Source organism: Oncorhynchus mykiss, chromosome 30 (assembly GCF_013265735.2).
Source record: "Oncorhynchus mykiss isolate Arlee chromosome 30, USDA_OmykA_1.1, whole genome shotgun sequence".
Classification (NCBI taxonomy): domain Eukaryota; kingdom Metazoa; phylum Chordata; class Actinopteri; order Salmoniformes; family Salmonidae; genus Oncorhynchus; species Oncorhynchus mykiss.
The window spans coordinates 20156752-20184515 of NC_050570.1; the positions used below are offsets into that span (position 1 = coordinate 20156752).

The window sequence follows — 27764 nt, forward strand, 5'->3', positions numbered from 1 at the left end:
TGTTAACTTTCACTGCTATGCGGATGACACACAGCTGTACATTTCAATTAAACATGGTGAAGCCCCAAAATTGCCCTTGCTAGAAGAATGTGTTTCAGACATAAGGAAGTGGATGGCTGCAAACTTTCTACTTTTAAACTCGGACAAAACAGAGATGCTTGTTCTAGGTCCCAAGAAACAAAGAGATCTTCTGTTGAATCTGACAATTAATCTTAATGGTTGTACAGTCGTCTCAAATAAAACTGTGAAGGACCTCGGCGTTACTCTGGACCCTGATCTCTCTTTTGAAGAACATATCAAGACCATTTCAAGGACAGCTTTTTTCCATCTACGTAACATTGCAAAAATCAGAAACTTTCTGTCCAAAAATGATGCAGAAAAATTAATCCATGCTTTTGTCACTTCCAGGTTAGACTACTGCAATGCTCTACTTTCCGGCTACCCGGATAAAGCACTAAATAAACTTCAGTTAGTGCTAAATACGGCTGCTAGAATCCTGACTAGAACCAAAAAATTTGATCATATTACTCCAGTGCTAGCCTCTCTACACTGGCTTCCTGTCAAAGCAAGGGCTGATTTCAAGGTTTTACTGCTAACCTACAAAGCATTACATGGGCTTGCTCCTACCTATCTCTCTGATTTGGTCCTGCCGTACATACCTACACGTACGCTACGGTCACAAGACGCAGGCCTCCTAATTGTCCCTAGAATTTTTAAGCAAACAGCTGGAGGCAGGGCTTTCTCCTATAGAGCTCAATTTTTATGGAACGGTCTGCCTACCCATGTCAGAGACGCAAACTCGGTCTCAACCTTTAAGTCTCTACTGAAGACTCATCTCTTCAGTGGGTCATATGATTGAGTGTAGTCTGGCCCAGGAGTGGGAGGGTGAACGGAAAGGCTCTGGAGCAACGAACCGCCCTTGCTGTCTCTGCCTGGCCGGTTCCCCTCTTTCCACTGGGATTCTCTGCCTCTAACCCTATTCAGGGGCTGAGTCACTGGCTTTACTGGGGCTCTCTCATGCCGTCCCTGGAGGGGGTGCGTCACCTGAGTGGGCTGAGTCACTGATGTGGTCATCCTGTCTGGGTTGGCGCCCCCCCCCCCCCCCCCCTTGGGTTGTGCCGTGGCGGAGGTCTTTGTGGGCTATACTCAGCCTTGTCTCAGGATGGTAAGTTGGTGGTTGAAGATATCCCTCTAGTGTTGTGGGGGCTGTGCTTTGGCAAAGTGGGTGGGGTTATATCCTTCCTGTTTGGCCCTGTACGGGGGTGTCCTCGGATGGGGCCACAGTGTCTCCTGACCCCTCCTGTCTCAGCCTCCAGTATTTATGCTGCAGTAGTTTATGTGTCGGGGGGCTAGGGTCAGTTTGTTATATCTGGAGTACTTCTCCTGTCCTATTCGGTGTCCTGTGTGAATCTAAGTGTGCGTTCTCTAATTCTCTCCTTCTCTCTTTCTCTCTCTCGGAGGACCTGAGCCCTAGGACCATGCCCCAGGACTACCTGACATGATGACTCCTTGCTGTCCCCAGTCCACCTGGCTGTGCTGCTGCTCCAGTTTCAACTGTTCTGCCTTATTATTATTCGACCATGCTGGTCATTTATGAACATTTGAACATCTTGGCCATGTTCTGTTATAATCTCCACCCGGCACAGCCAGAAGAGGACTGGCCACCCCACATAGCCTGGTTCCTCTCTAGGTTTCTTCCTAGGTTTTGGCCTTTCTAGGGAGTTTTTCCTAGCCACCGTGCTTCTACACCTGCATTGCTTGCTGTTTGGGGTTTTAGGCTGGGTTTATGTACAGCACTTTGAGATATCAGCTGATGCACGAAGGGCTATATAAATAAATTTGATTTGATTTGATTCATCCAGGATGGCACATCAATGCGAGCTGTGGCAAGAAGGTTTGCTGTGTCTGTCAGCGTAGTGTCCAGAGCATGGAGGCGCTACCAGGAGACAGGCCAGTACATCAGGAGATGTGGAGGAGGCCGTAGGAGAGCAACAACCCAGCAGCAGGACCGCTACCTCCGTCTTTGTGCAAGGAGGAGCAGGAGGAGCACTGCCAGAGCCCTGCAAAATGACCTCCAGCATGCCACAAATGTGCAAATGTGCATTCGCCACTGGTGCCCTGTGCTCTTCACAGATGAAAGCAGGTTCACACTGAGCACATGTGACAGACGTGACAGTCTGGAGACGGCGTGGAGAACGTTCTGCTGCCTGCAACATCCTCCAGCATGACCAGTTTGGCGGTGGGTCAGTCATGGTGTGGGGTGGCATTTCTTTGGGGGGCCGCACAGCCCTCCATGTGCTCACCAGAGGTAGCCTGACTGCCATTAGGTACCGAGATGAGATCCTCAGACCCCTTGTGAGACCATATGCTGGTGCGGTTGGCCCTGGGTTCCTCCTAATGCAAGACAATGCTAGACCTTATGTGGCTGGAGTGTGTCAGCAGTTCCTACAAGAGGAAGGCATTGATGCTATGGACTGGTCCGCCCGCTCCCCAGACCTGAATCCAATTGAGCACATCTGGGACATCATGTCTCGCTCCATCCACCAACGCCACATTGCACCACAGACTGTCCAGGAGTTGGCGGATGCTTTAGTCCAGGTCTGGGAGGAGATCCCTCAGGAGACCATCCGCCACCTCATCAGGAGCATGCCCAGGCATTGTAGGGATGTCATACAGGCACGTGGAGGCCACACACACTACTGAGCCTCATTTTGACTTGTTTTAAGAACATTACATCAAAGTTGGATCAGCCTGTAGTGTGGTTTTCCACTTTAATTTTGAGTGTGACTCCAAATTCAGACCTCCATGGGTTGATAAATTTGATTTCCATTGATCATTTTTGTGTGATTCTGTTGTCAGCACATTCAACTATGTAAAGAAAAAAGTATTTAATAAGAATATTTCATTCATTCAGATCTAGGATGTGTTATTTTAGTGTTCCCTTTATTTTTTTGAGCAGTGTACATATATTTTTTTCGTATGTTATTTTATAGTTTTGATGTCTTCACTATTATTCTACAATGTAGAAAACAGTAAAAAATAAAGAAAAACCCTTGACTGTGTAGCTGACTTCACTTTATTGAAGAAACATGTACTTATTATGACTGAGAAGTGGTTGTCCCACCTAGCTATCTTAAGTTGAACACACTTTACTGTAAGTCGCTCTGGATAAGAGAGTCTGTTAAATGACAAACATTTCAATGTAAATTTATCAGCCAAAACATGACACAAAAAACGTAGATAATGTAAAACATGGTCTAAGCTACAACATATGCGAACATTATTAGATAATTACACATTGTTAGACAATTGACATTAAAGGTAAAAAAAATAAAATAACCAAATTTGTATTAAATAACTTATTTCCAGCAATTATAAAATAGTTTGACAACCATGTCTGTAAGCTTTAAAATTATATCAATCTCAACCGTTTATCTTTTCCAGTGATGAAGGCAAGGATGGTGGGGTATGCAAAATGTTTTTGACCACCTTTATCTCCTGATTGTTTTGGCATTCAGGTATGAAAAGTCACTTTCTGAGCACTTCTACAATGGGCAAATATGTATGGAAGGTTTTGTTCAAATTCGTTCAAAAGGGGTGCTGTCAAAAAGTTATTGAATTCAAATGGATTTACCATTCAGCAAGACTAGTAGGAGGATGGGAGGGAGGAAAAGAGGGAGATAAATGAGGGATAGAAAGGACAGAACAGTCTCACCTTGCACTCTCCGTTCACACAGACATCCAGAGAGTCGTCTCGACATGGCGTCCCGTCCACCACAGCCGGAGCACGCTCTGTGTAGAAGTTATATCCCTCCGCCAGGCAGTTCAGAGAGCAGAACTTCACTCCACCTGGTCAACAGAGAAGAGGAACATGAAACAAATCAATACAGGCAAACAGTAACAGATCCATCATTCAATTTAGATTTCTGAGGTAAGCCCAAGTGGGACTTGAACCCGCAACCTGGTCTGTCAGTCCAATATCTAAGCCATTACAAAAAGATCTTGACAAGAGCCCATGTGTTTTGGCATGGACTTGACAATACCATAATAAATAAGTCAGAGGTTATTAAGAGCTGTACGTTTCATTAGGTGTCATGTAATACTCTTGGTAAACAACACAATCTAGCTTTTTAATCTGGCTGAGGGCCTCCTGAGTGGCTCAGTGGTCTAAGGCACATTGCAGTGCTAGAGGAGTTACTACAGACCCGGGTTCATTCCCGGGCTGCGCCGGGACGGTGCACAATTGGCCAGGCACGTCCGGGTTAGGGGAGGGTGGGGCTTTACTTGGCTCATCGCGCTCTAGCGACTTCTTGTGGCAGGCTGAGTGCCTGCAGGCTGACCCCGGTTGCCAACTGGCTGGCGTTTCCTCTGACACATAGGTGCGGCTGGCTGGCAGGTGTTAAGGAGCACGGTTAGGCAGGTCATGTTTCGGGGGACTCATGACTCTACCTTCGCCTCTCCCGAGCCAGTTGGGGAGTTGCAGTGATGAGACAATAATTAAATTGGGGAGAAAAAGGAGGGTAAAAAAAAAACCAAAAAAACTAGCAGCTGTGGAGGTCCCCTATAGAATCTCATCTGCAGCAGCCAGCAGAGACAACACCAAACTCAGCCATTTATATAGTACACACACTGTTTTCCACATCATTTCTTTGCTCAAACACGTTTGCTGCTCTGCTGCCGTGTCGTGTTAGCAACATTAACGCCAACACAATAACAAATCGCTTTTTTAGCACTTCCAGACCTGATACCTACTTTTGGGTGAAGCACAATACAATGAATCCGTTCACCTTCATTACTGAGAAACCCCACAGGCTGATCTAATGTGTCTGATGGCCACGCATGGTATTTTAATGAGCTTTTGGGTTTTATGTTCGATGCAGTTAATTTGTTCTCCCACAGCTGTAAGGACTCGGGTGCCAAAAGCAGAGGGGGAGGTAGACGGGGTCTAGAGGGAGGAGAGCACAGTTTGGATTGCTAACATCAAGAGAACAAGCAGCTGAATGTGATTAAGTCCCCCCCACACTCACCCACAACCACACAAAAGCTCACAACAAAAAAACAGAGGGAGCTAACAGAAATAGTGCATCTCTCAGCAGATTCCCTGTGAAAGAGGAATGTGGTTATCATGCAGACTAGCACAAAAACTGACAGGGAGAGAGGAAAGAGAGGAGAGAGAGGGAGAGAGGAGAGAGAGGGAGAAAGGAAAGAGAGGGAGAGAGGAAAGAAAGGGAGAGAGGAAAGAGAGGGAGAGAGGAAAGAGAGAGAGAGAGAGGAAAGAGAGGGAGAGAGGAGAGAGAGGGAGAGGGGAAAGAGAGAGAGAGAGGGGTGGACTGGGGGCGGGGTTATTTGTGCACTGACAGGTGCTCTCATTTCTGTCACTTTACTGAGCATGCCAGCGACCACACTGAGCTATCTTACTGGCTGACAAGGCCAATCAATGTCTCAGCACGGAAACACACCAGCACACCTGCTTCCACATACACACACATTCACACAATGCAACACAACAGAACCACACACATGGTCTCACTTTACTCACCATCACCACCCTTTGGTCAGCATTATAACCTGGCCAGGCTCTGGTCATGTGAGAGCAGGAATAAAGTGCTAATCATGCCCTAAACAACTGGCAGTCACAACCAGGACCAGGAAGCAGACTTTCCACCAAGTCTCCCAGGAAGCCTCTCTCAGCCAGGGTGTCATAGCCCACCACAACCCCCCTCACAACCCCCCTGCAGACTGGGTGAGCAGCCGTGCACTAACATATCAGTTTATGGGCCTTAACAAGTAATCTAATACTGCCACGGCTGTGCACTAGCCAAATATACCCATTTCAAGCTAGTTCCACTGTTTGAAAAGCTCACTTTGGGCTCTGTTTGTGCTGGCACTGTAGGTACAGGTACACTATTTGCTGCCTGCGAGGCTAGCGGACGATAAAGTGGTGGGATGATGGAAAACTCTAACTCCCATGGTGCTGTGCTTTGGCATGCCTGCTTCCAGTCTGAAGCGAAACAGGTTTGGATGCTGGATGGATGGAGGCTGGCTGACTGACTGACTTGCGGGGCCTGCTGGAGGAAGGCTGCCTGCGAAGGTTGTTGGACTGAGTGCAACAATGTGAATGGCTCATGCCTCTCAAAAAACAAATATGACTGCTAAAACGCTGCACGCTTTATTTAATGAACTGTCCTTGGCTGCCTGAGTCAAGCCCGACGGCTTGCTAGAGGTGTCTGAGTACAGGACAGAGAGAAGGAGAGAGGAAATGAGAAAGAGAGTAGGAAGAAAGCAGGATAGAGACGGAGAAAGAAAAAGGAATGGGGAGTGAAGGAGTGAGTGAGTGAGTGAGGGGAGAGAAGGGGGCTGGGATGTGGGATCTGGCCATAACGCAGGGCAGACCATGGCACAGCTAGTATTTTAACAGTTGCAAGGGATTTCCATTGTAAAATCAGCTGACTTGATGAAAGAAGCACTTGTTGCCTGGAGTTGGAGAGGGCCTCTCTGTAAGCCATTATGTTATTGGACTGGTAGATTAAAGGCAGTTATGTCGTCGAAAGTATTTATCTTTTGCGTCCAGCGCAGCGCTCATCAAGCACAGGAATTCCAGCTGGGGATAGACTTTCCAGAACAAGCATATGGGAGCCAGACAGTAAACTTTCTTCAGCTTTCCCCTCTTCTCCTCTCTTATTTTCTGCTCTCCCCTCTTCCCTTTCTGGGCCCACTGTCTGGCAGTACTCTGCTGCTCAGCTCTCTCTATCTACTGCTGCTCAGCTCCCTCCATCTACTGCTGCTCAGCTCTCTCCATCTACTGCTGCTCAACTCCCTCCATCTACTGCTGCTCAGCTCTCTCCATCTACTGCTGCTCAGCTCCCTCCATCTGCTGCTGCTCAACTCCCTCCATCTACTGCTGCTCAGCTCCCTCCATCTACTGCTGCTCAGCTCCCTCCATCTGCTGCTGCTCAACTCCCTCCATCTACTGCTGCTCAGCTCTCTCCATCTACTGCTGCTCAGCTCCCTCCATCTGCTGCTGCTCAACTCCCTCCATCTACTGCTGCTCAGCTCCCTCCATCTACTGCTGCTCAGCTCCCTCCATCTACTGCTGCTCAACTCCCTCCCTCCATCTACTGCTGCTCAGCTCCCTCCATCTGCTGCTGCTCAGCTCTCTCTATCTACTGCTGCTCAGCTCTCTCCATCTACTGCTGCTCAGCTCCCTCCATCTACTGCTGCTCAGCTCCCTCCATCTGCTGCTGCTCAACTCCCTCCATCTACTGCTGCTCAGCTCCCTCCATCTACTGCGGCTCAACTCCCTCCCTCCATCTACTGCTGCTCAGCTCCCTCCATCTACTGCTGCTCAGCTCCCTCCATCTACTGCTGCTCAGCTCCCTCCCTCTGCTGCTGCTCAGCTCTCTCCATCTACTGCTGCTCAGCTCCCTCCATCTACTGCTGCTCAGCTCCCTCCATCTGCTGCTGCTCAGCTCCCTCCATCTACTGCTGCTCAGCTCTCTCCATCTACTGCTGCTCAGCTCTCTCCCTCTGCTGCTGCTCAGCTCCCTCCATCTACTGCTGCTCAGCTCCCTCCATCTGCTGCTGCTCAGCTCCCTCCATCTACTGCTGCTCAGCTCTCTCCATCTACTGCTGCTCAGCTCTCTCCATCTACTGCTGCTCAGCTCTCTCCATCTGCTGCTGCTCAGCTCCCTCCATCTGCTGCTGCTCAGCTCTCTCCATCTACTGCTGCTCATCTCTCTCCATCTGCTGCTGCTCAGCTCCCTCCATCTACTGCTGCTCAGCTCCCTCCATCTACTGCTGCTCAGCTCCCTCCATCTACTGCTGCTCAGCTCTCTCCATCTGCTGCTGCTCAGCTCCCTCCATCTACTGCTGCTCAGCTCCCTCCATCTGCTGCTGCTCAGCTCCCTCCATCTACTGCTGCTCAGCTCTCTCCATCTACTGCTGCTCAGCTCCCTCCATCTACTGCTGCTCAGCTCCCTCCATCTACTGCTGCTCAGCTCTCTCCATCTGCTGCTGCTCAACTCCCTCCCTCCATCTACTGCTGCTCAGCTCTCTCCATCTGCTGCTGCTCAGCTCCCTCCATCTACTGCTGCTCAGCTCTCTCCATCTACTGCTGCTCAGCTCCCTCCATCTGCTGCTGCTCAGCTCCCTCCATCTGCTGCTGCTCAGCTCTCTCCATCTGCTGCTGCTCAGCTCCCTCCATCTACTGCTGCTCAGCTCTCTCCATCTACTGCTGCTCAGCTCCCTCCATCTACTGCTGCTCAGCTCTCTCCATCTGCTGCTGCTCAACTCCCTCCCTCCATCTACTGCTGCTCAGCTCTCTCCATCTACTGCTGCTCAGCTCCCTCCATCTGCTGCTGCTCAGCTCCCTCCATCTGCTGCTGCTCAGCTCTCTCCATCTGCTGCTGCTCAGCTCCCTCCATCTGCTGCTGCTCAGCTCCCTCCATCTGCTGCTGCTCAGCTCTCTCCATCTGCTGCTGCTCAACTCCCTCCCTCCATCTACTGCTGCTCAGCTCTCTCCATCTACTGCTGCTCAGCTCCCTCCATCTACTGCTGCTCAGCTCTCTCCATCTACTGCTGCTCAGCTCCCTCCATCTACTGCTGCTCAGCTCCCTCCATCTGCTGCTGCTCAGCTCCCTCCATCTACTGCTGCTCAGCTCTCTCCATCTACTGCTGCTCAGCTCTCTCCATCTACTGCTGCTCAGCTCTCTCCATCTGCTGCTGCTCAGCTCTCTCCATCTACTGCTGCTCAGCTCCCTCCATCTGCTGCTGCTCAGCTCCCTCCATCTACTGCTGCTCAGCTCCCTCCATCTACTGCTGCTCAGCTCCCTCCATCTACTGCTGCTCAGCTCCCTCCATCTACTGCTGCTCAGCTCTCTCCATCTGCTGCTGCTCTGTTCTCTATCTGGAAACTCCAGGTGTGTCTGCTCTAATATCAGCTCTCTCCATATCTACAGACGCTTTCAGCCTGCAATGACCACCGAGCAGACACCTCTGTAATGATGTAACACAGCCTGCTGTGGAGGGGGGTACACGCACATACTGTACCCACCTCCCCTGTAGGGTTTCCAGGTGTAGAATTTCCCTCTGAAAGTAACGTTGTCGAAGTCGGAGCACTGAATCTCCCGGAAATCCTGAGAGCCTGCAGGGCACTCCTAAAACAGACACACACCGAGTGGCACAAAACAGCTGTATGTCAGTCAAATCTCAGGCCCCCACTGTATCCCTCCCTTGTCTCTCTCGCTGCCAGCAGTCATTTACAGTAATACTCACAGTAGCCTCTACACTCCACCACACACACACACACACACACACACACACACACACACACACACACACACACACACACACACACACACACACACACACACACACACACACACACACACACACACACACACACACAAAGTGAGGGCTTTAGTTTGGGGCTGGGCAGGCTGCGGTTAATTAGGTCAGTCTGAGAGCTGTAGATCTGAGTTGAGAGCTGGGCCTGGCCAGGATGAGTATGTGATGGAACTGTAGGCCTTTCAGAGAGAGCTGCTGCTTCGCTCTGCTCCACCACTCACGTCAATATTGCACGATCTGAAGCGCTTCCTCTCTCCCAGACAATACTTTCCACCAATGGTTGGCCTGGAACCAGAAAAGCAGAGGCGAAACACATCTGAGTGCAATTTAACAAAAACTCCCCAATGACACTGGCATCTATTCTCCTCCCGCCTGGCTGGCCGGGCTCTACCACCCTGTTTCAATCTCAAACAGTCTGTCTTTTTATTAGTTAGCTATCCAAGCCAATCAAACACCAGAGAGAAGTCAGTTTGCCACTATCTGTGTTAAAACTTTATTACGGCTGTCATTGTCGCACGTGGGTGATTATAGTGGGGTGTTAAAATGATTGGTGGTAGACTGATGTCTCTCATCCTCAACAAACAGTTGTGCTTGGAAGTTAGGAAGAGCCAGTCAGAAACAGTCCTATGACTTTACAGTCGTACAGTGGCTGGGAATCCAATGGCAAATCCCTATAGACAGAGTTGAGATCCACATCACCCTCCATCTGCAGCACCACTCACCTGGGGCTGTCACAATGGCGGATGGAGGAGGACACTCCTCCCCCACAGGTACGGCTGCACTCTTCCCAGGGAGTCCAGAGACCCCAGCCGCCGTCCACCCCCTCTGGCCTCGTCCCGTAGACCACACACACCCTCTTATAGCACCACTAAAATACACACACAGGGGAGGGACAAGCTGTGGAACTATTGAAATAAAATAAAAAATTCAAATTGACATTTGCACACCAAACACCCCCATTTCTGCTGGTAATGGAACATCCCAGTGCTTACCCCTTTCTCTATGGTATTGGTTTGACAGATGGTTCCTTCGGCGGCGGGTATGCTGCTGGTGATGCAGCGGTTGCTCTTGCTCATGCACCACAGCTCACTGCAGACTTCCTGCAGGCACAGAGAGAGCTGTTAGAGTGCGTCCATTTCAGCTCATATAGAGACAACAGGCCCTGATGAGCCCAGCCAGGAGGGCCCACTGACACGGAGCAGACGGAACCAGGTTGGTTCAACTACCTCTGGTCTCTGTGGTCTTAATGTATTTAAGACTTATGGCGTTGTATTTTATTGTATACATATGCTCTGACTACATAGTATCAATGATAATGACACTATAAAGTGCTATTTTGTTCCAGATGTCCGTTCACTCAGCTGTCGGGCCAATAAAATAGACTGTCTAATAAAATAAAGGTAGCACAAGACTTCTTCAGAAATTCTTAACACATGGGGACAAAATCCAGTGGGACTAGATAACAAAAAGGGGGAAAAAACTCTAGCTGGGAGACAAATAAATATCAGTCAAAATCCAGGGGCTACTCTGTCTGCCATCATGCTGCCCTGGTCAGGGTGGGCAGAGAGCCAAAGATATGCCAGAGGACAATCTGCACATGGTACTAATGGATCAGACAGTTGATTAGAGCATGGCGTTTGCAGCACCAGAGTTGGGAGTTTAATTCCTACACGGGCCACACATACAGTACTGAATGTATCTGCCTGGTAAAAATGACCATACAGCCTTATCAAGCGAGTTTGAGGAGGAGGAAGAAGATGAGGAAGGTGATTAGGTACCCCATATTTACACTGCCGAGATTTCACTCCATATTGGAAGCGGCACTGCTCATCTGCATCGTAGGCCTGGCCGGGGGCCGTAGTGGGGTACAAAAAATCCTGCTTGGGGGGGACGTTGTTGAGGCAAGAACCCATGCCTGAGCTACAGGGATACAAACAGGAGAAGACACTGAAAAAGAGGTCCCAACACAACAAAGATGGACGTCACCTCACTTGGAATGCACCCAGTTAATCTACCCCACAATAAACTCATTATCAACTTTATAACTCCTTATGCTTCCACTTTGTTGTACTGTATGTGCTGTACACTCACTCCAGGAAGTTGGTGATGTAGTCTCTGCTGCAGGCGGACCAGACGAAAGGGTTGGTCTTCATGGTGATGTGTGCAGCCATCAGCTTGGCTGTCTCCTGACTGCGGGAGCCACAGCCGTTGCCAACTCCGTCATGGTTCATCCCAAACCTGCAGGGGGAGAGAGATGGTACTGTGTTGATATATCACCTGGTTAACTGAGTATGTGTGAAATATTGGGGTATTGGTATCAGGCAAAAGGCAAGTTCTTTACTCATATATCATCTCTGTTAAACTCGTATTAACACCATGAGCTCTGTCTCTGAGGTCTGTGCAGATTTAACAGACAGCAAAGTATCTATGTGCTTTCACACACAAACACACACACACACACACACACACACACACACACACACACACACACACACACACACACACACACACACACACACACACACACACACAGTTAAAGACTAGGCCCGCCGTCTAGACAGCCCCAGGGTATAAGCACCCCATCCAGTTCAAAGGTACCTGGACTAGCCATTAGGGGGGAGCACCAATGGGTTTGCCACCTGTGAAAATACCTCTGAGGCCTGTCTGCGCACGTAGGTAAATGGCACACTCAATTACTTAGCAGAAATTGTGGATTTTCAAAAATGATACAAAGTAATGGCTTTCGAAAGGAAAACATCAGAATCCTCTTTCATGGCAGGGAATGAAGAGGCTTGGAAATGTCCGGTGGAGCATACACCTAGATAAATATGTATGCATGAGTAAGTGAGGCAGATCGGCTGGTATGCCAGGCCAGCAAGTAAAACAAAATGTCTTGGAGGGAAGGTACAAAAGAAATGCCTACTGCCAGGCACTGCGGTAGGCCCAGAATGAAATACTGTTCCGGCCACACTCGTAACTTGTTCCACTTGTTATAAATAGCACATGACTGAAAGAAAATATAAAGTTATTAACACGTTCTCAATTGATGGAAATTACTCATGGAGGTAGTTACGTAACTTCTCCCTCTGGTACGACTCTAATCTAACAGCAATCTCGCTAGTAGGTTGGGCTTTGGATAAGTTTAGCTCAGGTCAGCCCAGCCCAGGGGTGCTTGGGTAAGGGCAGGGGGCATGGGGGTGTAAGGGAAGAAAGGCAGGACCAGAAGCCAGGTACAGGGGCAGGGTCTCCTGTGTGGGGTCACAGGTAACACCAGTGAAAGAGTGGTCTGTTGAAACAGCGCAGGTCCATGAAGAAGAAACAGAGCCTAATGCCAAAGGGTGTGTGTGTCAAAGGTGTGTTTATGATGACTGCAACGAAGGCTAGAACTGGGGCTCTGATGATTTTCCTGGTCAGGTCCCGTGGTCAGTAAAAGGGTAATATAGGTGATGTGGGCAAGCTCCTTACGTGTGTCCTATTTCATGGGCGATGGTGAAGGCTGTGGCCAGGCCAATGTCCTCGTTGATGCTGCAGCTCCTCTCTGGCTCACACATCCCTCCCACTGGTGCTAGACCTGGAACAGAGAGACACACAATACTGTCACTAACATATCCATACATGTCCATTCACATTCATACATACAGAGATTATGCAAATGTCAAAATACATACAGTTACATGCTAACACATAACATACACAGGTAACTGACAAAATAAAAGAAACAACATAAAGTGTCTTACACTATATATACAAAAGCATGTGGACCCCCCTTCAAATGAGTGGATTTGGCTATTTCAGCCACACCCGTTGTTGGCAGGTGTATAACATCGAGCACACCGCCATGCGATCTCCATAGACAAACATTGACAGTAGAATGGCCTTAGAGCTGCCCCAGTCAACTGTAAGTGCTGTTATTGTGAAGTGGCGAAGTGGTAAGCCACACAAGCTCACAGAACGGAACCGCCAAGTGCTGAAGCGAATAATGCTTAAAAATAGTTTGTCCTCGGTTGCAACACTCACTACCGAGTTCCAAACTGCCTCTGGAAACAACGTCAGCACAAGAACTGTTCGTCGGGAGCTTCATGAAATGGATCTCCATGGCCGAGCAGCCACACAAAAGCCTAAGCCATCACCATGCACAATGCCAAGCGTCGGCTGGAGTGGTGTAAAGCTCACCGCCATTGGAATCTGGAGCAGTGGAAACGCGATCTCTGGATTGATGAATCACGCTACCCGACCTCGAGATCGGTGTGGAAGAACTTGACTGGCCTGCACAGAGCCCTGACCTCAACCCCATTGAACAACTTTGGGATGAATTGGAACACCGACTGCGAGCCAGGCCTAATCGCCCAACATCAGTGCCCGACCTAACTAATTCTCGTGGCTGAATGGAAGCAAGTCCCCGCAGTAATGTTCCAACATCTAGTGGAAAGCCTTCCCAGAAGAGTGGAGGCTGGTATAGCAGCAAAGGGGGGACCAACTCCATATTAATGCCCAGGATTTTGGAATGAGATGTTCAAAGAGCAGGTGTCCAGATACAATCATGGAGTGTAATAGGTAATAGGTAATAGGTAATGTAGTGTAATAGGGCATTGTGCCACCAGAACAACTTCAATGTGCCTTGGCATTCTACGAGTGTCTGGAACTCTATTGGAGGGATGCGACACCATTCTTGGTGTTTCGTTGATGATGGTGGAAAACGCTGTCTCAGGCGCCGCTCCAGAATCTCCCATAAGTGTTCAATTGGGTTGAGATCTGGTGACTGACACACACACTTTAAACCCCCTTTGAGAACCCTCTTTCAAAGTCACTGAAATCTCTTCTTGTAGCCATGGTAGTGAAAATAATGGGCAACTGGACATGTTTATACTTGACCCTAAGCATGATGGGATGTTAATTGCTTAATTAACTCAGGAACTACACTTGGGTGGAAGCACCTGCTTTCAATCTACTTTGTATCCCTCAGTTACTCAAGTGTTTCCTTTATTTTGGCAGTTACTTTATATATTTATATAAACTTAACCAAAACCTAAAATTCTGCATCTACATGTCACTCTAAAGGCATCCATCCGCATGCTTTAGTTTGGCTGGCGGCTAGCGGAAAACAGCAATAGTATTGTTTGTCTGTTAAAAAAGTCTAAAATTAATCTAAGATAACTCAAGAAATCTGTCATTAAATTTGACGTGTTTGCCGAAATGATCTTAGCTGCGCAATTTTACATCTAACTAAGATGTTCAGTGCAGTATTTTTCCATTTAAAAAATATGCATGAAAACGAGTCGTCTCTCGTTGCATGACAACAAAGACTTTATTGACGAATCACTGACGGGGGCGTAGACTTCGGCTGAAAACTCTGGCATGCCTCCAGAAAAAATGTATGTGCCTGCACAACCAAAAAAAAAAACGAATCTAAGTCAAAAACGAACAAAAACGTCACTAAATCTCGTTATAATATATGCACGAACTCTACCAAACTGTTTTGGCTGGGAAGCATGCCTTAAGACTGTGCTAGTCAGTCATGCTGGTCAGTCAGCTGCAGCAGAGATGTGGTAGTTAAGTACTTAATAGTGAGGGAGTGAGAAGTGAAAATGAGGGCAGTTTTCTGAGTCACATCCCCTCCCCTGGCTGCTCTAGATTATATATAGTCTGACACTGAAGCCCAGTGCTTCCCAACAAGCGACCTGTGTGCAGTGTGTGTAACCAGGGTTAGCCCTCTCCTGGGCTGGGCGTGGGCAGGTTTGACCAGATGTCCTACCTAGGGTTCCACATGGCTTGTTCTTGTAGATGCAGATGTCGTACCTGGGAACAGCAAGGAAAATAAACCAGGCCATTTACTCAAATGAATAGTCTGGCAGTCGGTGCTTCCACACCCTGACAGGTACTGATACTTAAACATACAGTACATTGAGCAAAAAGCATTCACACACGTAATCACACACACAGACTCTCTCTCACACACACACACACACACGCGCGTGCGCATGCACACAGACATCCACTCTTTCTCTCCTCTCTCTCCTCTCTCTTTGTCTCTCCCTCCCTCTCTTTCTCCTCTCTCTCTCAGAGGCAGTTATGGACACACAACAGACTTGATAAGTGACTGATACGGTCTGAACAATGGCAGGAAATAAAAGGATGGTTACTGCAGTGTCCTCTGGACATTTTCAATCCCTATTTGATAAAAGTTTTCATATAAATAACCTATTTTCACAGCTCTAACATCCCAAGACACTCCAAGAAAAGAATACAAGCGGGTAGGAACAGGGGCCCATGCATGGGCAGAGCAGCGTTTTTCAGTGAATGGTGCTCTGTTGTATCTCTCTACAGTATTGTGTTACTGCTGTTGCTGTTTTCCCCCTAAATAGAGCGCCTCTCTATTTCTGAAACTATACTTTGCTTCCTTGGCCCGGCTCAGGGCTGTCAGATTCAAGGCAGCTGTACTCTGATTCCTTCTCTCTCTCTCTCTCTCTCTCTCTCTCTCTCTCTCTCTCTCTCTCTTTCTCTCACTACCTCTTTCGTTCTTTCTCCCTCCCTCTTCCACAGCGTTCTCCCTCCCTCTCCACAGCGTTCTCTCTCCCTCTCCACAGCGTTCTCCCTCCCTCTCCACAGCGTTCTCCCTCCCGCTCCACAGCGTTCTCCCTCCAGATGCTCAGTTGAGCAGAACAGCCTAAGTTTCGTCACTCCAGACAGGACCAGACACAAACGCACACTTGGCAAAAATGAGAGGCCATGGGGCAAGAGAAAGAGCCAGTGAACTCAGAGGGCAGGATATGGAGTCAGTTCTTACTAAAACCCTAATCCAAAGAATAATAAATTGAGCACAATATATTATCTTTTCCAATAGACTCAATAGTGGATCGTTAAGGAATTAGGCTAGAGAGGGTTTAATTATGTGTATTGACAATGCTAGCTTGTGCCCTTTGGTACTAAGAGCTGTTTTCGGTCTTAAGATCTGTGCACTTATCTCGAATTCTTGAGCAAGTCTCCCATTGAGGTCAATGAATGACTTATGTGAAAGTCTGAGTTGTGCATGCTTATCACACTGAATCACTAAGAATGTTCCGGTGCTGGGAGTGCTGACCTGGTGATGAGCACGGCAGTGTCGTGGTGAGCGATGCCGTTGTCTGGGATGGCATTCCCGTTGCCATTCCGGTTCTGGATGGATTTCTGCCACTTACAGAAGCTGTCCAGGGACTTCCCTGCATGGTGGTTGATCTCTAGAGTCGGCTGACAGAGACAGAGAGGGAATACAAACAGAAACCAACCTAATCTGGAAGTGTACAGTGAAATAATCAAATGACTGTATAATCACCTTCAGGTTTTCATAGATGTGCCACTTTTACTATCTGCAACGACCTGACAATAATTTACAGGCCTGAAGGAGTAATGAGACAGACATTCCCCATGTGGAACAATAATACATTTTCACTACATGAACAGAATTGACCAGTTCAACCATAGCTGTGCAATGAGCCTAGTATTAAGCAGCCCAGCCCTCTGCCACGGGACTATTGGACTGAGCTGATGAGGACAGGAGCTCCCTCTGCTTTGCTCTCTCGCTGCCATTAGCCGCCTTGGCAGAGGTGAGGGAATGCTCTCCTGGCCACAGCTGGGTAAGGCTCGTAACACAGGAATGCCCATGGTGGTGACATAACTAGTAATTGTCTCATCCCACAATCCTTCATCTCTGGGCTCAGTGGGCTGGCTAGTCTATTTTGTTTTCCAGGGGCAGTTTTCAGCTGGAAATGACAGACCCGCTCCACTCTTCTCAGCGAGACTACTTTTGGTCTTACCCCAACCTCAACAGACCGAACAGCAAGAATAATACTAATACTACTGCTAATGATCATAACATTTATTTATTCATTTCTTTCTTTGTCAGATGGCATATGCCCGGGGCAAATTACAGGGGATTATTTTCAGCTGTCTAGTATGAATCATACAGGTTGTTATTAGACTGCCACGGTGTCTTCACCGCAAAACCACTAGTCTCCCTCAGATACCATTTGAATCCTCCGTAGGAAGGCTTATTAGGTCCACATTACGTCAGAAAGTGTAACCCTGTCCTGGCACTCAGTCTGACCGCATGCCGTTAGCAGCACGGGGCCTGGCTGACTGGCCTGGTGGACAGGACCGGGACCAAGCACTGACATGACCTTCATGTCAATCCCCAGGCAGTAGGTGGATAAGACATTGGGCCACAGTGAGGCGTGCCTGCCTGTCTGCCTGCCTGCCTGCCTGTCTGTCTGCCTGTCTGTCTGCCTGTCTGTCTGCCTGCCCTGCCTGCCTGCCCTGCCTGCCTGCACTTTTTCTAGAGACCCTTTTTCTAGAGCACTAATGTGCGTCATATCAACGACCCGAGAGGTCACCAGCAACAACAAATGCAGTCATGGCTGGGCTGCTTGGCAGGTCGCTCTCTCTCCACTGCCACAAACGGCTCCGCTTACAAATTTCCACCGAGAGCAGGGGAGGAAAGACACTTAAGCCAAGAATTTGACACAAACAAGGAGCTCATAGATGCTGGCCCGGGAAACCAAGCTGGACTGGACTGGGATGCGGAGCAGAGCAGAGGCAAGGTGGATGGATGCAGACTCCACGGAGTCCATTGAAAGGCAGAGATTTTTCCAGAATGGTTCTAGAAAAGAATACCTGGTCCTCTATGAGCAGGATGAGGCGGGTCACCACGATGTTCACTGCGTTCCCCAGGCTAGAATCCTGGAACAGTTTGGCAACCTGACCTCCAGGGAAACAAGAAAAGACCAGTCTTAAAAAGAGCTGACACATCATTCATCACTACCACTTACAACCCAAGGGAAAGACACTTGTCATTATTGACACAACTCGTGTAATTTGGGTTACTTTACAATGTGCTTCTGTAGTTTCCTCTGAATGGGCTTTTGTGACAAGATGGATGCAGAACAGTAAAATAAGGCCAACCATTCATTAAAGGCATTCCAGACATGAGTGTGTGTGTAGCCATCTGAGCGACAGGGTGTGAAGTGATATCCTGTAAAAGAACTACTACTGCAGATGTCATGACCTCAGCTACACTATCTGCAGGTGAAGACAGGAGAACCATTCAACACAGTAACAACAATCCTAGACTCAATCCTCAACACAGTCACAATAAAGTAGGACAATAGGAGATTATGGGGCTTTTTCAAAAAAAAAATCAGATTTTTCCACCCTGCAAGTTGTAGTGATCTGACTCGATGTGAAACTTACAATATTCATGACAGCCAGGATGTACTGCTCGATGTCCCGGCGGCCGTGGTACCCCACCATCATCTTGTCGGCCACCACCAGTGTTTCTACGTAGCGCTCTCTGCTCACAGACCTCTTCAGGGGCAGCTGGCCTCGGCTGATGGGGTTGGGAGGAGTCTTCAGAGTCCTCTGCCACCAGGCCATGCCTTTACCTGGCTTCTCATCTGAGACACAGTCACACAGACAGAGATAGGGGCTGATGGTACTGATAGAGGAAAGGGTACACTACCTGATAAGAGCCACTCCACAACATTTTGACTGATGGTAAGAGTAATATTAAGGTGAATGTATTAAAATGAGGTTATTTTTCCCTGTAAACTGAGACTGCTGTACAGAGTATCATAAACTATGCTAATACAATCGTAAGTTGGAAGTTTAAAAGGTCCTGTTGTGCCCAGTACCCAGACAGCTCTACCTACCGATGACACCACAGGACTGGTCCATGTACTGGTGGCGAAGAGATGACCTCTTGTAAACCACATGGGGGCGGCCCTTCCCCCTCTCCGCCCTAGTGAGGTTTTCGGCCGGGGTCAGAGGCTCGACGAGGTACTCTTCACCGCCCGCCACGATCACCCCCTGCTGGAAAAGCCAGGGGCCCTCTGAAGGTTGGTGGTGACGGGACAAGAACTGACATGCACGGAAGTCCCTATCTCTGCTGTCTGTCAGGCCATTTACAGTAGCACTGTCTACAGCCAGCCCTGTGACACCTCATCTCCCCTCAGTGGATACACTACACTGACACGCACACTAAACCCACACACATTCACATACAGCACATACGCACACACACATAACACACACATGCATACCAACACAACACATACACGCACACACACACACTTTTACACTCATTATTTTCTGTTGCTACTCTGTTCGTTATTTTACTCTTATTATGATTTATCCTGATGCCTAGTCACTATACCCTGCCTTCATGTACATATCTACCTCAAATACCTTATTATTATCTATCCTGATGCCTAGTCACTATACCCTGCCTTCATGTACATATCTACCTCAAATACCTTATTATTATCTATCCTGATGCCTAGTCACTATACCCTGCCTTCATGTACATATCTACCTCAAACACCTCGTTCCTCTGCATATTGATCTGGTACTCCCTGTATATAGCTCCACATTGATCTGGTACTCCCTGTATATAGCTCCACGTTGATCTGGTACTGGTACTCCCTGTATATAGCTCCACATTGATCTGGTACAGGTACTCCCTGTATATAGCTCCACATTGATCTGGTACAGGTACTCCCTGTATATAGCTCCACATTGATCTGGTACTGGTACTCCCTGTATATAGCTCCACATTGATCTGGTACAGGTACTCCCTGTATATAGCTCCACATTGATCTGGTACTGGTACTCCCTGTATATAGCTCCACATTGATCTGGTACTCCCTGTATATAGCTCTATTCTTGTGTATTTTATTTTATTCCTCTTGTGTTGCTATTTTTATTTTTATTTGTATTATAATTTTTAACTCTGCGTTGCTGGGAAGGTCTCTTAAGCATGCATTTCACAGTTAGGTCTACATCCGTTGTATCTGGCGCATGTGACAAATACATTTTTACTTGATTTGATATAGTACATACTGTAACTATCCCTGGCCTGGATGATAATCATATCAGTCTCTCATCAGCCTGGGCCTAAACAAACACAGGCTCTCACCTCGCTCCTAAACTGTTCTGTAGGTCAGATACATAGGGAGAGTGATCCTATCTGAGTGGGGATTCATGAGTCTTTCCACAGAGAGGAGATGGGGAGACGCTGTAACACTTCCCCTGATTAGATCTTTTGGCTGCAGCCTCCGAGGGTCACACTGAGTCTCTACAATAGCGGCGCACTTTCAGAGTGCACCTAATCCTGTAATGTGTTTAGTGATGCTCTCGTGGACACACAGCGGATTCCCTGCTGAATTAAGTTACGCTAGTCTGACCACAAGTAATTATGTGTGGGGTTTATTAACACTTTGTGAGCAGATTAAATCCTTGGTTGTATTTACCCCTGTTATTATGGGCCCAATTAGTTATTAGCTGTAAAGACATCACAAGAATCAATGGACAAGGAGAATGCTTTTATCTGTCAAAAGGCATATTGGAATTGTATTATTTGACTGATTTCATTAAATCAAAAAGGTCTGCCGTGGGCGGTGGTGCTAGCTGGCTACTGAATGGTCGAGACGTACAGCTGTGAACATGCCTTAGTGATGTTCTGAGTTGTGACCAGCAGGGGAAGTCTGGTGATAAGAATGGGCTTTGGGAATACCTTGTTTACGCAGGTGCATTACTGTTCCAGGCCTAGAATAGCATGTGGCCAGACAGATGCCCTGGTCTAGTCCAGGGTCAGAGCTAACCTAGTACACAGAATCATAATGTTACACTCAGCGGAATCCTCTGGAGCTCCATTAGCCCTGGGTCCCCTGAGGCCAAGGACAACAGCACAACAGGGCAACAAGACAACAGGAAATCAGGACAACAAGACAAGAGACTATAGGACAACAGGCCAGTGGTGCTAGCAGTACTAGATGGGTCAGGTTCTTACCAGGCCGTTACAGTTGCTGAGAGCCACCATGCTGGAGTGGGGCTGACCATGCAGGTGGCCTACATAGAGACACTGGGGGGCATAAGGGTGGCTCCAGGCCAGACGGCCCCTCCTCCAGTACTCCACACGGAACTGGTGGGACAGCAGGCCCCCCTGCAGGGTCAAGTTGAGGAAGAAGTTAGTTTTGGTGGTGGAGAGTTGGTAGTACAGCTGGGACAAGTCCTGCTGCTGGTCCTCAGCACTGCGGTGGCTCCGCCGGTGGTGGTTGGGGCTGTCTGCACCGCCATCCTCTGTGTCCAGGGTCTCGCCCTGCGGCCCCACACGAACCGGGATGACAATTTCATACTGGCCCAGGCTGGACAGGAACGTAGCTGGACAGAGACAGAGAGAGGAGAGAGAGAGAGAGAGAGAGAGGGAGAGAGCGACAGAGCACAAATGTCAAATTTGACATTTCAATTAAACTTTGGTAAAATATACAGTATGTGCATTATCATCAAGGCTTAAAGCTCTCGAGGACAGGCCAGAGTCAGTCGTGATTAGTGAGATTCTTGAGGACTTCTCAGTCTACGCTATCCCTCCCAAGGCCAAAGGATGTCTCCATGGCAACCCTGAAATCGTATACTTCCTGTCTCCGGCTTTGCGCCCGGAGATTTATTGTCCAAACACGACGCTCCAAACACTGCACTAACAGGGGAAAGGTAAACAGAAATGAGCCCAGTTTTCATCAAGGCCTTTAGCCTTGTTTTGTGGAGAAACAGCCCTCCCCACTGAGAGTAAACAGGCAGGGATTAGTGTCTGTACCTTAAGTCTATGCCCGGCCTCTCTGTATACATGGCCAGGCCAGCATAAACAAACAGCAAGCACCATTACAGCTCCCCAGACCCCTCCAACCCCTAGACCCATTTCACATCCTTCAGCACATTCTGCAACGGCCAGTTATAGGAGCTTTGAATAACTCCCCTACACCATTTTAGACAACATACACAAATTGCCCCAAATAAAAAGTAGTATTTTCATGGTAATTACATAGGAAAGCCTCATAGAGGGCTGGAGTGGACTGGTCAGCATTCAGATAAAATAGATTGTTTCAAAAGTCTACTGTATCCCCAATCTCGCCTCCTCCATCACCCCCTCCACCCCTACGTGTATCCACAGCTGTACAGCTGCTCCGCGTGCCCTGATTGCCTGCCTGCCTGCTTTGCTCTGTGGCTCTCTCTCTGCAGCGCAGCAGTAATCTGTCCAGACACAGCCACCTGATAAGCCTGTCTAATTAATGAGTGTGAGGCAGCTAGTGGGCTGACTTGGCTCCACCACTGTTTTCATAAGGCTGCCATATGGCTGTCGGTCCTCTCCCAATGAACTGTGCCCACATGTGCAGGGTACTTCAAAAGGGAAATATGGTTGGTACAATGGAAATGAGGGGAGCAAATTTGTCTGTACAGTATAAGAGTACAGTAAGTCTTAGTCTGGTCTGAAGGGTCGCATGGCGTCTGATCCTCTCCCAGGCCCCCTACTGGTTCAGAGGCCCAGCCATCTATAGGTCATCACACAGTGCTCATGTTATCACAAGACAACATTGGGCATAAACCTGATGGAAAGCTGCTCCCAGCTCTATGACACCACAGAACCATTCTTCAGATTATTTTTGATATATTATCTAATCCCCAGGAGGAAGAAACTATCATTACTTACCAATAAACACAACCGGTAAAACAGAGAGGCCCATAAAAGAGTGCTCACCTTTTATCAAATAAACTGCCATACGCACTACCCAGGATTTGGTTTATTTGAGCTTTTAGAAGAAAGGAACCTTTAATTAGCCTCTTTAAAAATAGAAAAGGAAACGAGAACAGTGGCCCTTTTTACTGTAACGTTCCCAGAGAGGCTACTACCTCCCTTTCTCTTTTTCTCTCTCTCTCTCTGCACCAGATGTGCTGCAGCTGTCTCTAGATTGGGCAGAGTGGTGAGAGGCTCTCTGGTCTCTCTCTCCAGTCTGTCATCCATGCCTGGCTGAAAGAGTCAATCTCAGCCTCAGTCACCATAGGGCCCTGTCAACAGTTCCTCTACTCAATGCTCATAACTCTGCTCTCAGCTCTGTCTTCCCTGTCTGTCACCATCTCTGTCTCCCTCCATGTCTCCTAGTCTGTCAGTATTTCTGCCAGTCTGTATCCGTCGGCCTGTCTGTCTGTCTGTCTGTCTGTCTGTCTGTCTGTCTGTCTGTCTGTCTGTCTGTCTGTCTGTCTGTCTGTCTGTCTGTCTGTCTGTCACATCTCGGCCTGGGACAGTTGACTGTCTGAGTTATAAGACTGTGGTGCGGATCTTCACTCTGAGGGAAAAGTTATACACATATACAGTGCATTAGGAACGTATTCAGATCCCTTGACTTTTTCCACATTTTGTTACATCACAGCCTTATTCTAAAAGGCATTAAATGACATGTTTTCCTCATCAATCTACACTAGCGGTCGACCGATTAATCAGCATAGCCGATTAATTAGAGCCGATAAAAGGTTTTCATAACAATCAGTAATGGGCCTGTCGGTACATACAAGAGTTTTATATCGGCTGAAAGCTTACATTTTTCTTAATATAACTGCACTGTCCCAATTTACAGTAGCTATTACTGTGAAAAAATGCCATGCTATTGTTTGAGGAGAGCTCCTAACAATAAAACACTTTTTTCACCTCTGAAGGTGAAATGTGTACATACATTCTGAAATCTTGCTCTGATTTATCATCCAAAGGGTCCCAGAGATAACATGAAGTGTCGTTTTGTTAGATCAAATCCTTTTTCATAGCCTAAAAAGGTCCATATAGCATGCACGATCGATTTTGTATTTCCACTCGTTCAATTTGCAAAGAAAGGAATCTGAAAATCTAACCCTAAATGTTGTTTCAACCAATCAAATCATATTTGTATGTATTCCTCAGAGATCCTAGAACGTAACCAGACTTCACTATAACATTTGGGGTGCAGTATATCCTATAGGACACCAAATTTGGTCAGAGAGCGACGCCTTCATGGCACGACGATGACGCGGGTGGTCTTCACTTGATCGACTGTAATTTTGTCAAATAAGCACCAATCGGGGTCAAATAAAGCTAGCTAGATAGGCAATGAGCTGTGCTTTACGGGAGTATCCAGAAACCCTGTGTCTGTCGGGAAAATGTAGCTGCTAACCTTGTGCGACAGCCAGCCTTTTAGTTTTGAACAAAAATTATAAGAAAATGGAGAGTTATGAAGTTATGAAAACTGGTTGTTTGCAAATGTTGAACTTATAATATGGCTACTAATACTGGAAAAGCTCAATCAAAGTCCAAGTATACAGATTTGACGATATTCTTGCAGAAAAATGTAATATGAATGTAAATGTCTCCTTCACGATTTGCCCAAATGTACCTGGATGACTTCACACTAAATGATATGTAGTTTGCTCATACTTCAAGTTATGCAATATGCATATCCTAGCTTCAGGGCCTGAGCTACAGGCAGTTGGATTTGGGTATGTCATTTTAGGTGAAAATTGAAAAAAAGGGGGCTATCCCTAAGAAGATTTATTAACAAAAGCACATTCGCGAAAAAAGCACACTCGTTTCACAAATGTCCCTAACCATAAACATCAATACCTTTCTTAAAATCAATACACAGAAGTATAATTTTTTAAACGTGAATATTTAGTTAAAAGAAATTCATGTTAGCAGGCAATATTAACTAAAGGAATTGTGTCATTTCTCTTGCGTTCTCTTGCGTTTTACATAATTATGACATAACATTGAAGGTTGTGCAATGTAACAGCAATATTTAGACTTAGGGTTGCCACCCGTTCGGAAATATACGGAACAGTTCCGTATTTCACTGAAATAATAAACGTTTTGTTTTCGAAATGATAGTTTCCGGATTAGACCATATTTATGACCAAAGGCTCGTATTTCTGTGTTTATTATATTATATTTAAGTCTATGATTTGATATTTGATAGAACAGTCTGGCTGAGCGGTGGTAGGCAGCAACAGGCTCATAAGCATTCATTCAAACAGCACTTTACTGCATTTTGCCAGAAGCTCTTAGCAATTCTAGAAACACAGCGCTGTTGATGACTTCAAGCCTACCAACTCCTGAGATTAGGCTGACAAAAGTGCCTATAAGAACATCCAATAGTCAAAGGTATATGAAAAACAAATGGTATATAGAGAAATAGTCGACACATCATAATTCACATAATAACTACAACCTAAATCTTCTTAACTGGGAATATTGAAGAACTGGGAATATTGAACCACCAGCTTTCATATGTTCTGAGCAAGGAACTTAAACGTTAGCTTTTTTACATGGCACATATTGCACTTTTACTTTTTTCTCCAACACTGTGTTGTTGCATTAGTTAAACCAAACTGAACATGTTTCATTATTTATTTGAGGCTAAATAGATTTTATTAAGTTAAAATAAAAGTGTTCATTGTTCAGTCAGTATTGTTGTAATTGTCATTATTACAAATATATATATATATATATATATATATATATATATATAATTGGCTGATTAATAGGTATCAGCTTTTTTGGTCCTCCAATAATTGGTATCGGTATCGGCGTTGAAAAATCATAATCGGTCGACCTCTAATCTACACACAATACCCCATAATGACAAAATGAAAACAGGTTTTTAGACATTTTAGCAAATGTATTAAAAATAAGAAAGGAAAATACCTTATTTACATAAGTACAGTGCCTTGCGAAAGTATTCGGCCCCCTTGAACTTTGCGACCTTTTGCCACATTTCAGGCTTCAAACATAAAGATATAAAACTGTATTTTTTTGTGAAGAATCAACAAGTGGGACACAATCATGAAGTGGAACAACATTTATTGGATATTTCAAACTTTTTTAACAAATCAAAAACTGAAAAATTGGTCGTGCAAAATTATTCAGCCCCTTTACTTTCAGTGCAGCAAACTCTCTCCAGAAGTTCAGTGAGGATCTCTGAATGATCCAATGTTGACCTAAATGACTAATGATGATAAATACAATCCACCTGTGTGTAATCAAGTCTCCGTATAAATGCACCTGCACTGTGATAGTCTCAGAGGTCCGTTAAAAGCGCAGAGAGCATCAGGAAGAACAAGGAACACACCAGGCAGGTCCGAGATACTGTTGTGAAGAAGTTTAAAGCCGGATTTGGATACAAAAAGATTTCCCAAGCTTTAAACATCCCAAGGAGCACTGTGCAAGCGATAATATTGAAATGGAAGGTATCAGACCACTGCAAATCTACCAAGACCTGGCCGTCCCTCTAAACTTTCAGCTCATACAAGGAGAAGACTGATCAGAGATGCAGCCAAGAGGCCCATGATCACTCTGGATGAACTGCAGAGATCTACAGCTGAGGTGGGAGACTCTGTCCATAGGACAACAATCAGTTGTATATTGCACAAATCTGGCCTTTATGGAAGAGTGGCAAGAAGAAAGCCATTTCTTAAAGATATCCATAAAAAGTGTCGTTTAAAGTTTGCCACAAGCCACCTGGGAGACACACCAAACATGTGGAAGAAGGTGCTCTGGTCAGATGAAACCAAAATTGAACTTTTTGGCAACAATGCAAAACGTTATGTTTGGCGTAAAAGCAACACAGCTGAACACACCATACCCACTGTCAAACATGGTGGTGGCAGCATCATGGTTTGGGCCTGCTTTTCTTCAGCAGGGACAGGGAAGATGGTTAAAATTGATGGGGAGATGGATGGAGCCAAATACAGGACCATTCTGGAAGAAAACCTGATGGAGTCTGCAAAAGACCTGAGACTGGGACGGAGATTTGTCTTCCAACAAGACAATGATCCAAAACATAAAGCAAAATCTACAATGGAATGGTTCAAAAATAAACATATCCAGGTGTTAGAATGGCCAAGTCAAAGTCCAGACCTGAATCCAATCGAGAATCTGTGGAAAGAACTGAAAACTGATGTTCACAAATGCTCTCCATCCAACCTCACTGAGCTTGAGCTGTTTTGCAAGGAGGAATGGGAAAAAATGTCAGTCTCTCGATGTGCAAAACTGATAGAGACATACCCCAAGCGACTTACAGCTGTAATCGTAGCAAAAGGTGGCGCTACAAAGTATTAACTTAAGGGGGCTGAATAATTTTGCACGCCCAATTTTTCAGTTTTTGATTTGTTAAAAAAGTTTGAAAATCCAATAAATGTCGTTCCACTTCATGATTGTGTCCCACTTGTTGTTGATTCTCCACAAAAAAATACAGTTTTATATCTTTATGTTTGAAGCCTGAAATGTGGCAAAAGGTCGCAAAGTTCAAGGGGGCCGAATACTTTCGCAAGGCACTGTATTAACACCTTTTGCTATGAGACTCAAAATTGAGCTCAGGTGCATCCTGTTTCCATTGATCATCCATGAGAAGTTTCTACAACTTGATTGGAGTCCACCTGTGGTAAATTAAATTGATTGGACACAATTTGGAAAGGCACAAACCTGTCTATATTAGGTCCCACAGTTGACAGTGCATGTCAGAGCAAAAACCAAGCCATGAGTAACCAAAAAAGTGTTAAACAAATCAAATATATTTCATATTTCAGATTCTTCAAAGTTA

At 46.6% G+C, this 27764-nt stretch overlaps 1 protein-coding gene across 1 annotated transcript in view; it reads right to left on the reverse strand.

The window, feature by feature from the left end:
• Positions 1 to 27764, reverse strand: part of LOC110521508 (A disintegrin and metalloproteinase with thrombospondin motifs 10) — a 67623-nt gene that overhangs the window by 27116 nt on the left and 12743 nt on the right. The window contains exons 3-16 of the mRNA XM_036968614.1: positions 21164 to 21534; positions 19026 to 19185; positions 18568 to 18770; positions 17992 to 18075; positions 16424 to 16569; positions 15098 to 15141; positions 12811 to 12916; positions 11437 to 11583; positions 11124 to 11265; positions 10338 to 10445; positions 10068 to 10213; positions 9567 to 9630; positions 9053 to 9155; positions 3716 to 3849 (exon numbers count right to left, since the gene is read on the reverse strand). Coding sequence (XP_036824509.1) covers positions 3716 to 3849; positions 9053 to 9155; positions 9567 to 9630; positions 10068 to 10213; positions 10338 to 10445; positions 11124 to 11265; positions 11437 to 11583; positions 12811 to 12916; positions 15098 to 15141; positions 16424 to 16569; positions 17992 to 18075; positions 18568 to 18770; positions 19026 to 19185; positions 21164 to 21534 — 1958 coding nt within the window. The remainder of the gene's footprint in view (positions 1 to 3715; positions 3850 to 9052; positions 9156 to 9566; positions 9631 to 10067; positions 10214 to 10337; positions 10446 to 11123; positions 11266 to 11436; positions 11584 to 12810; positions 12917 to 15097; positions 15142 to 16423; positions 16570 to 17991; positions 18076 to 18567; positions 18771 to 19025; positions 19186 to 21163; positions 21535 to 27764) is intronic.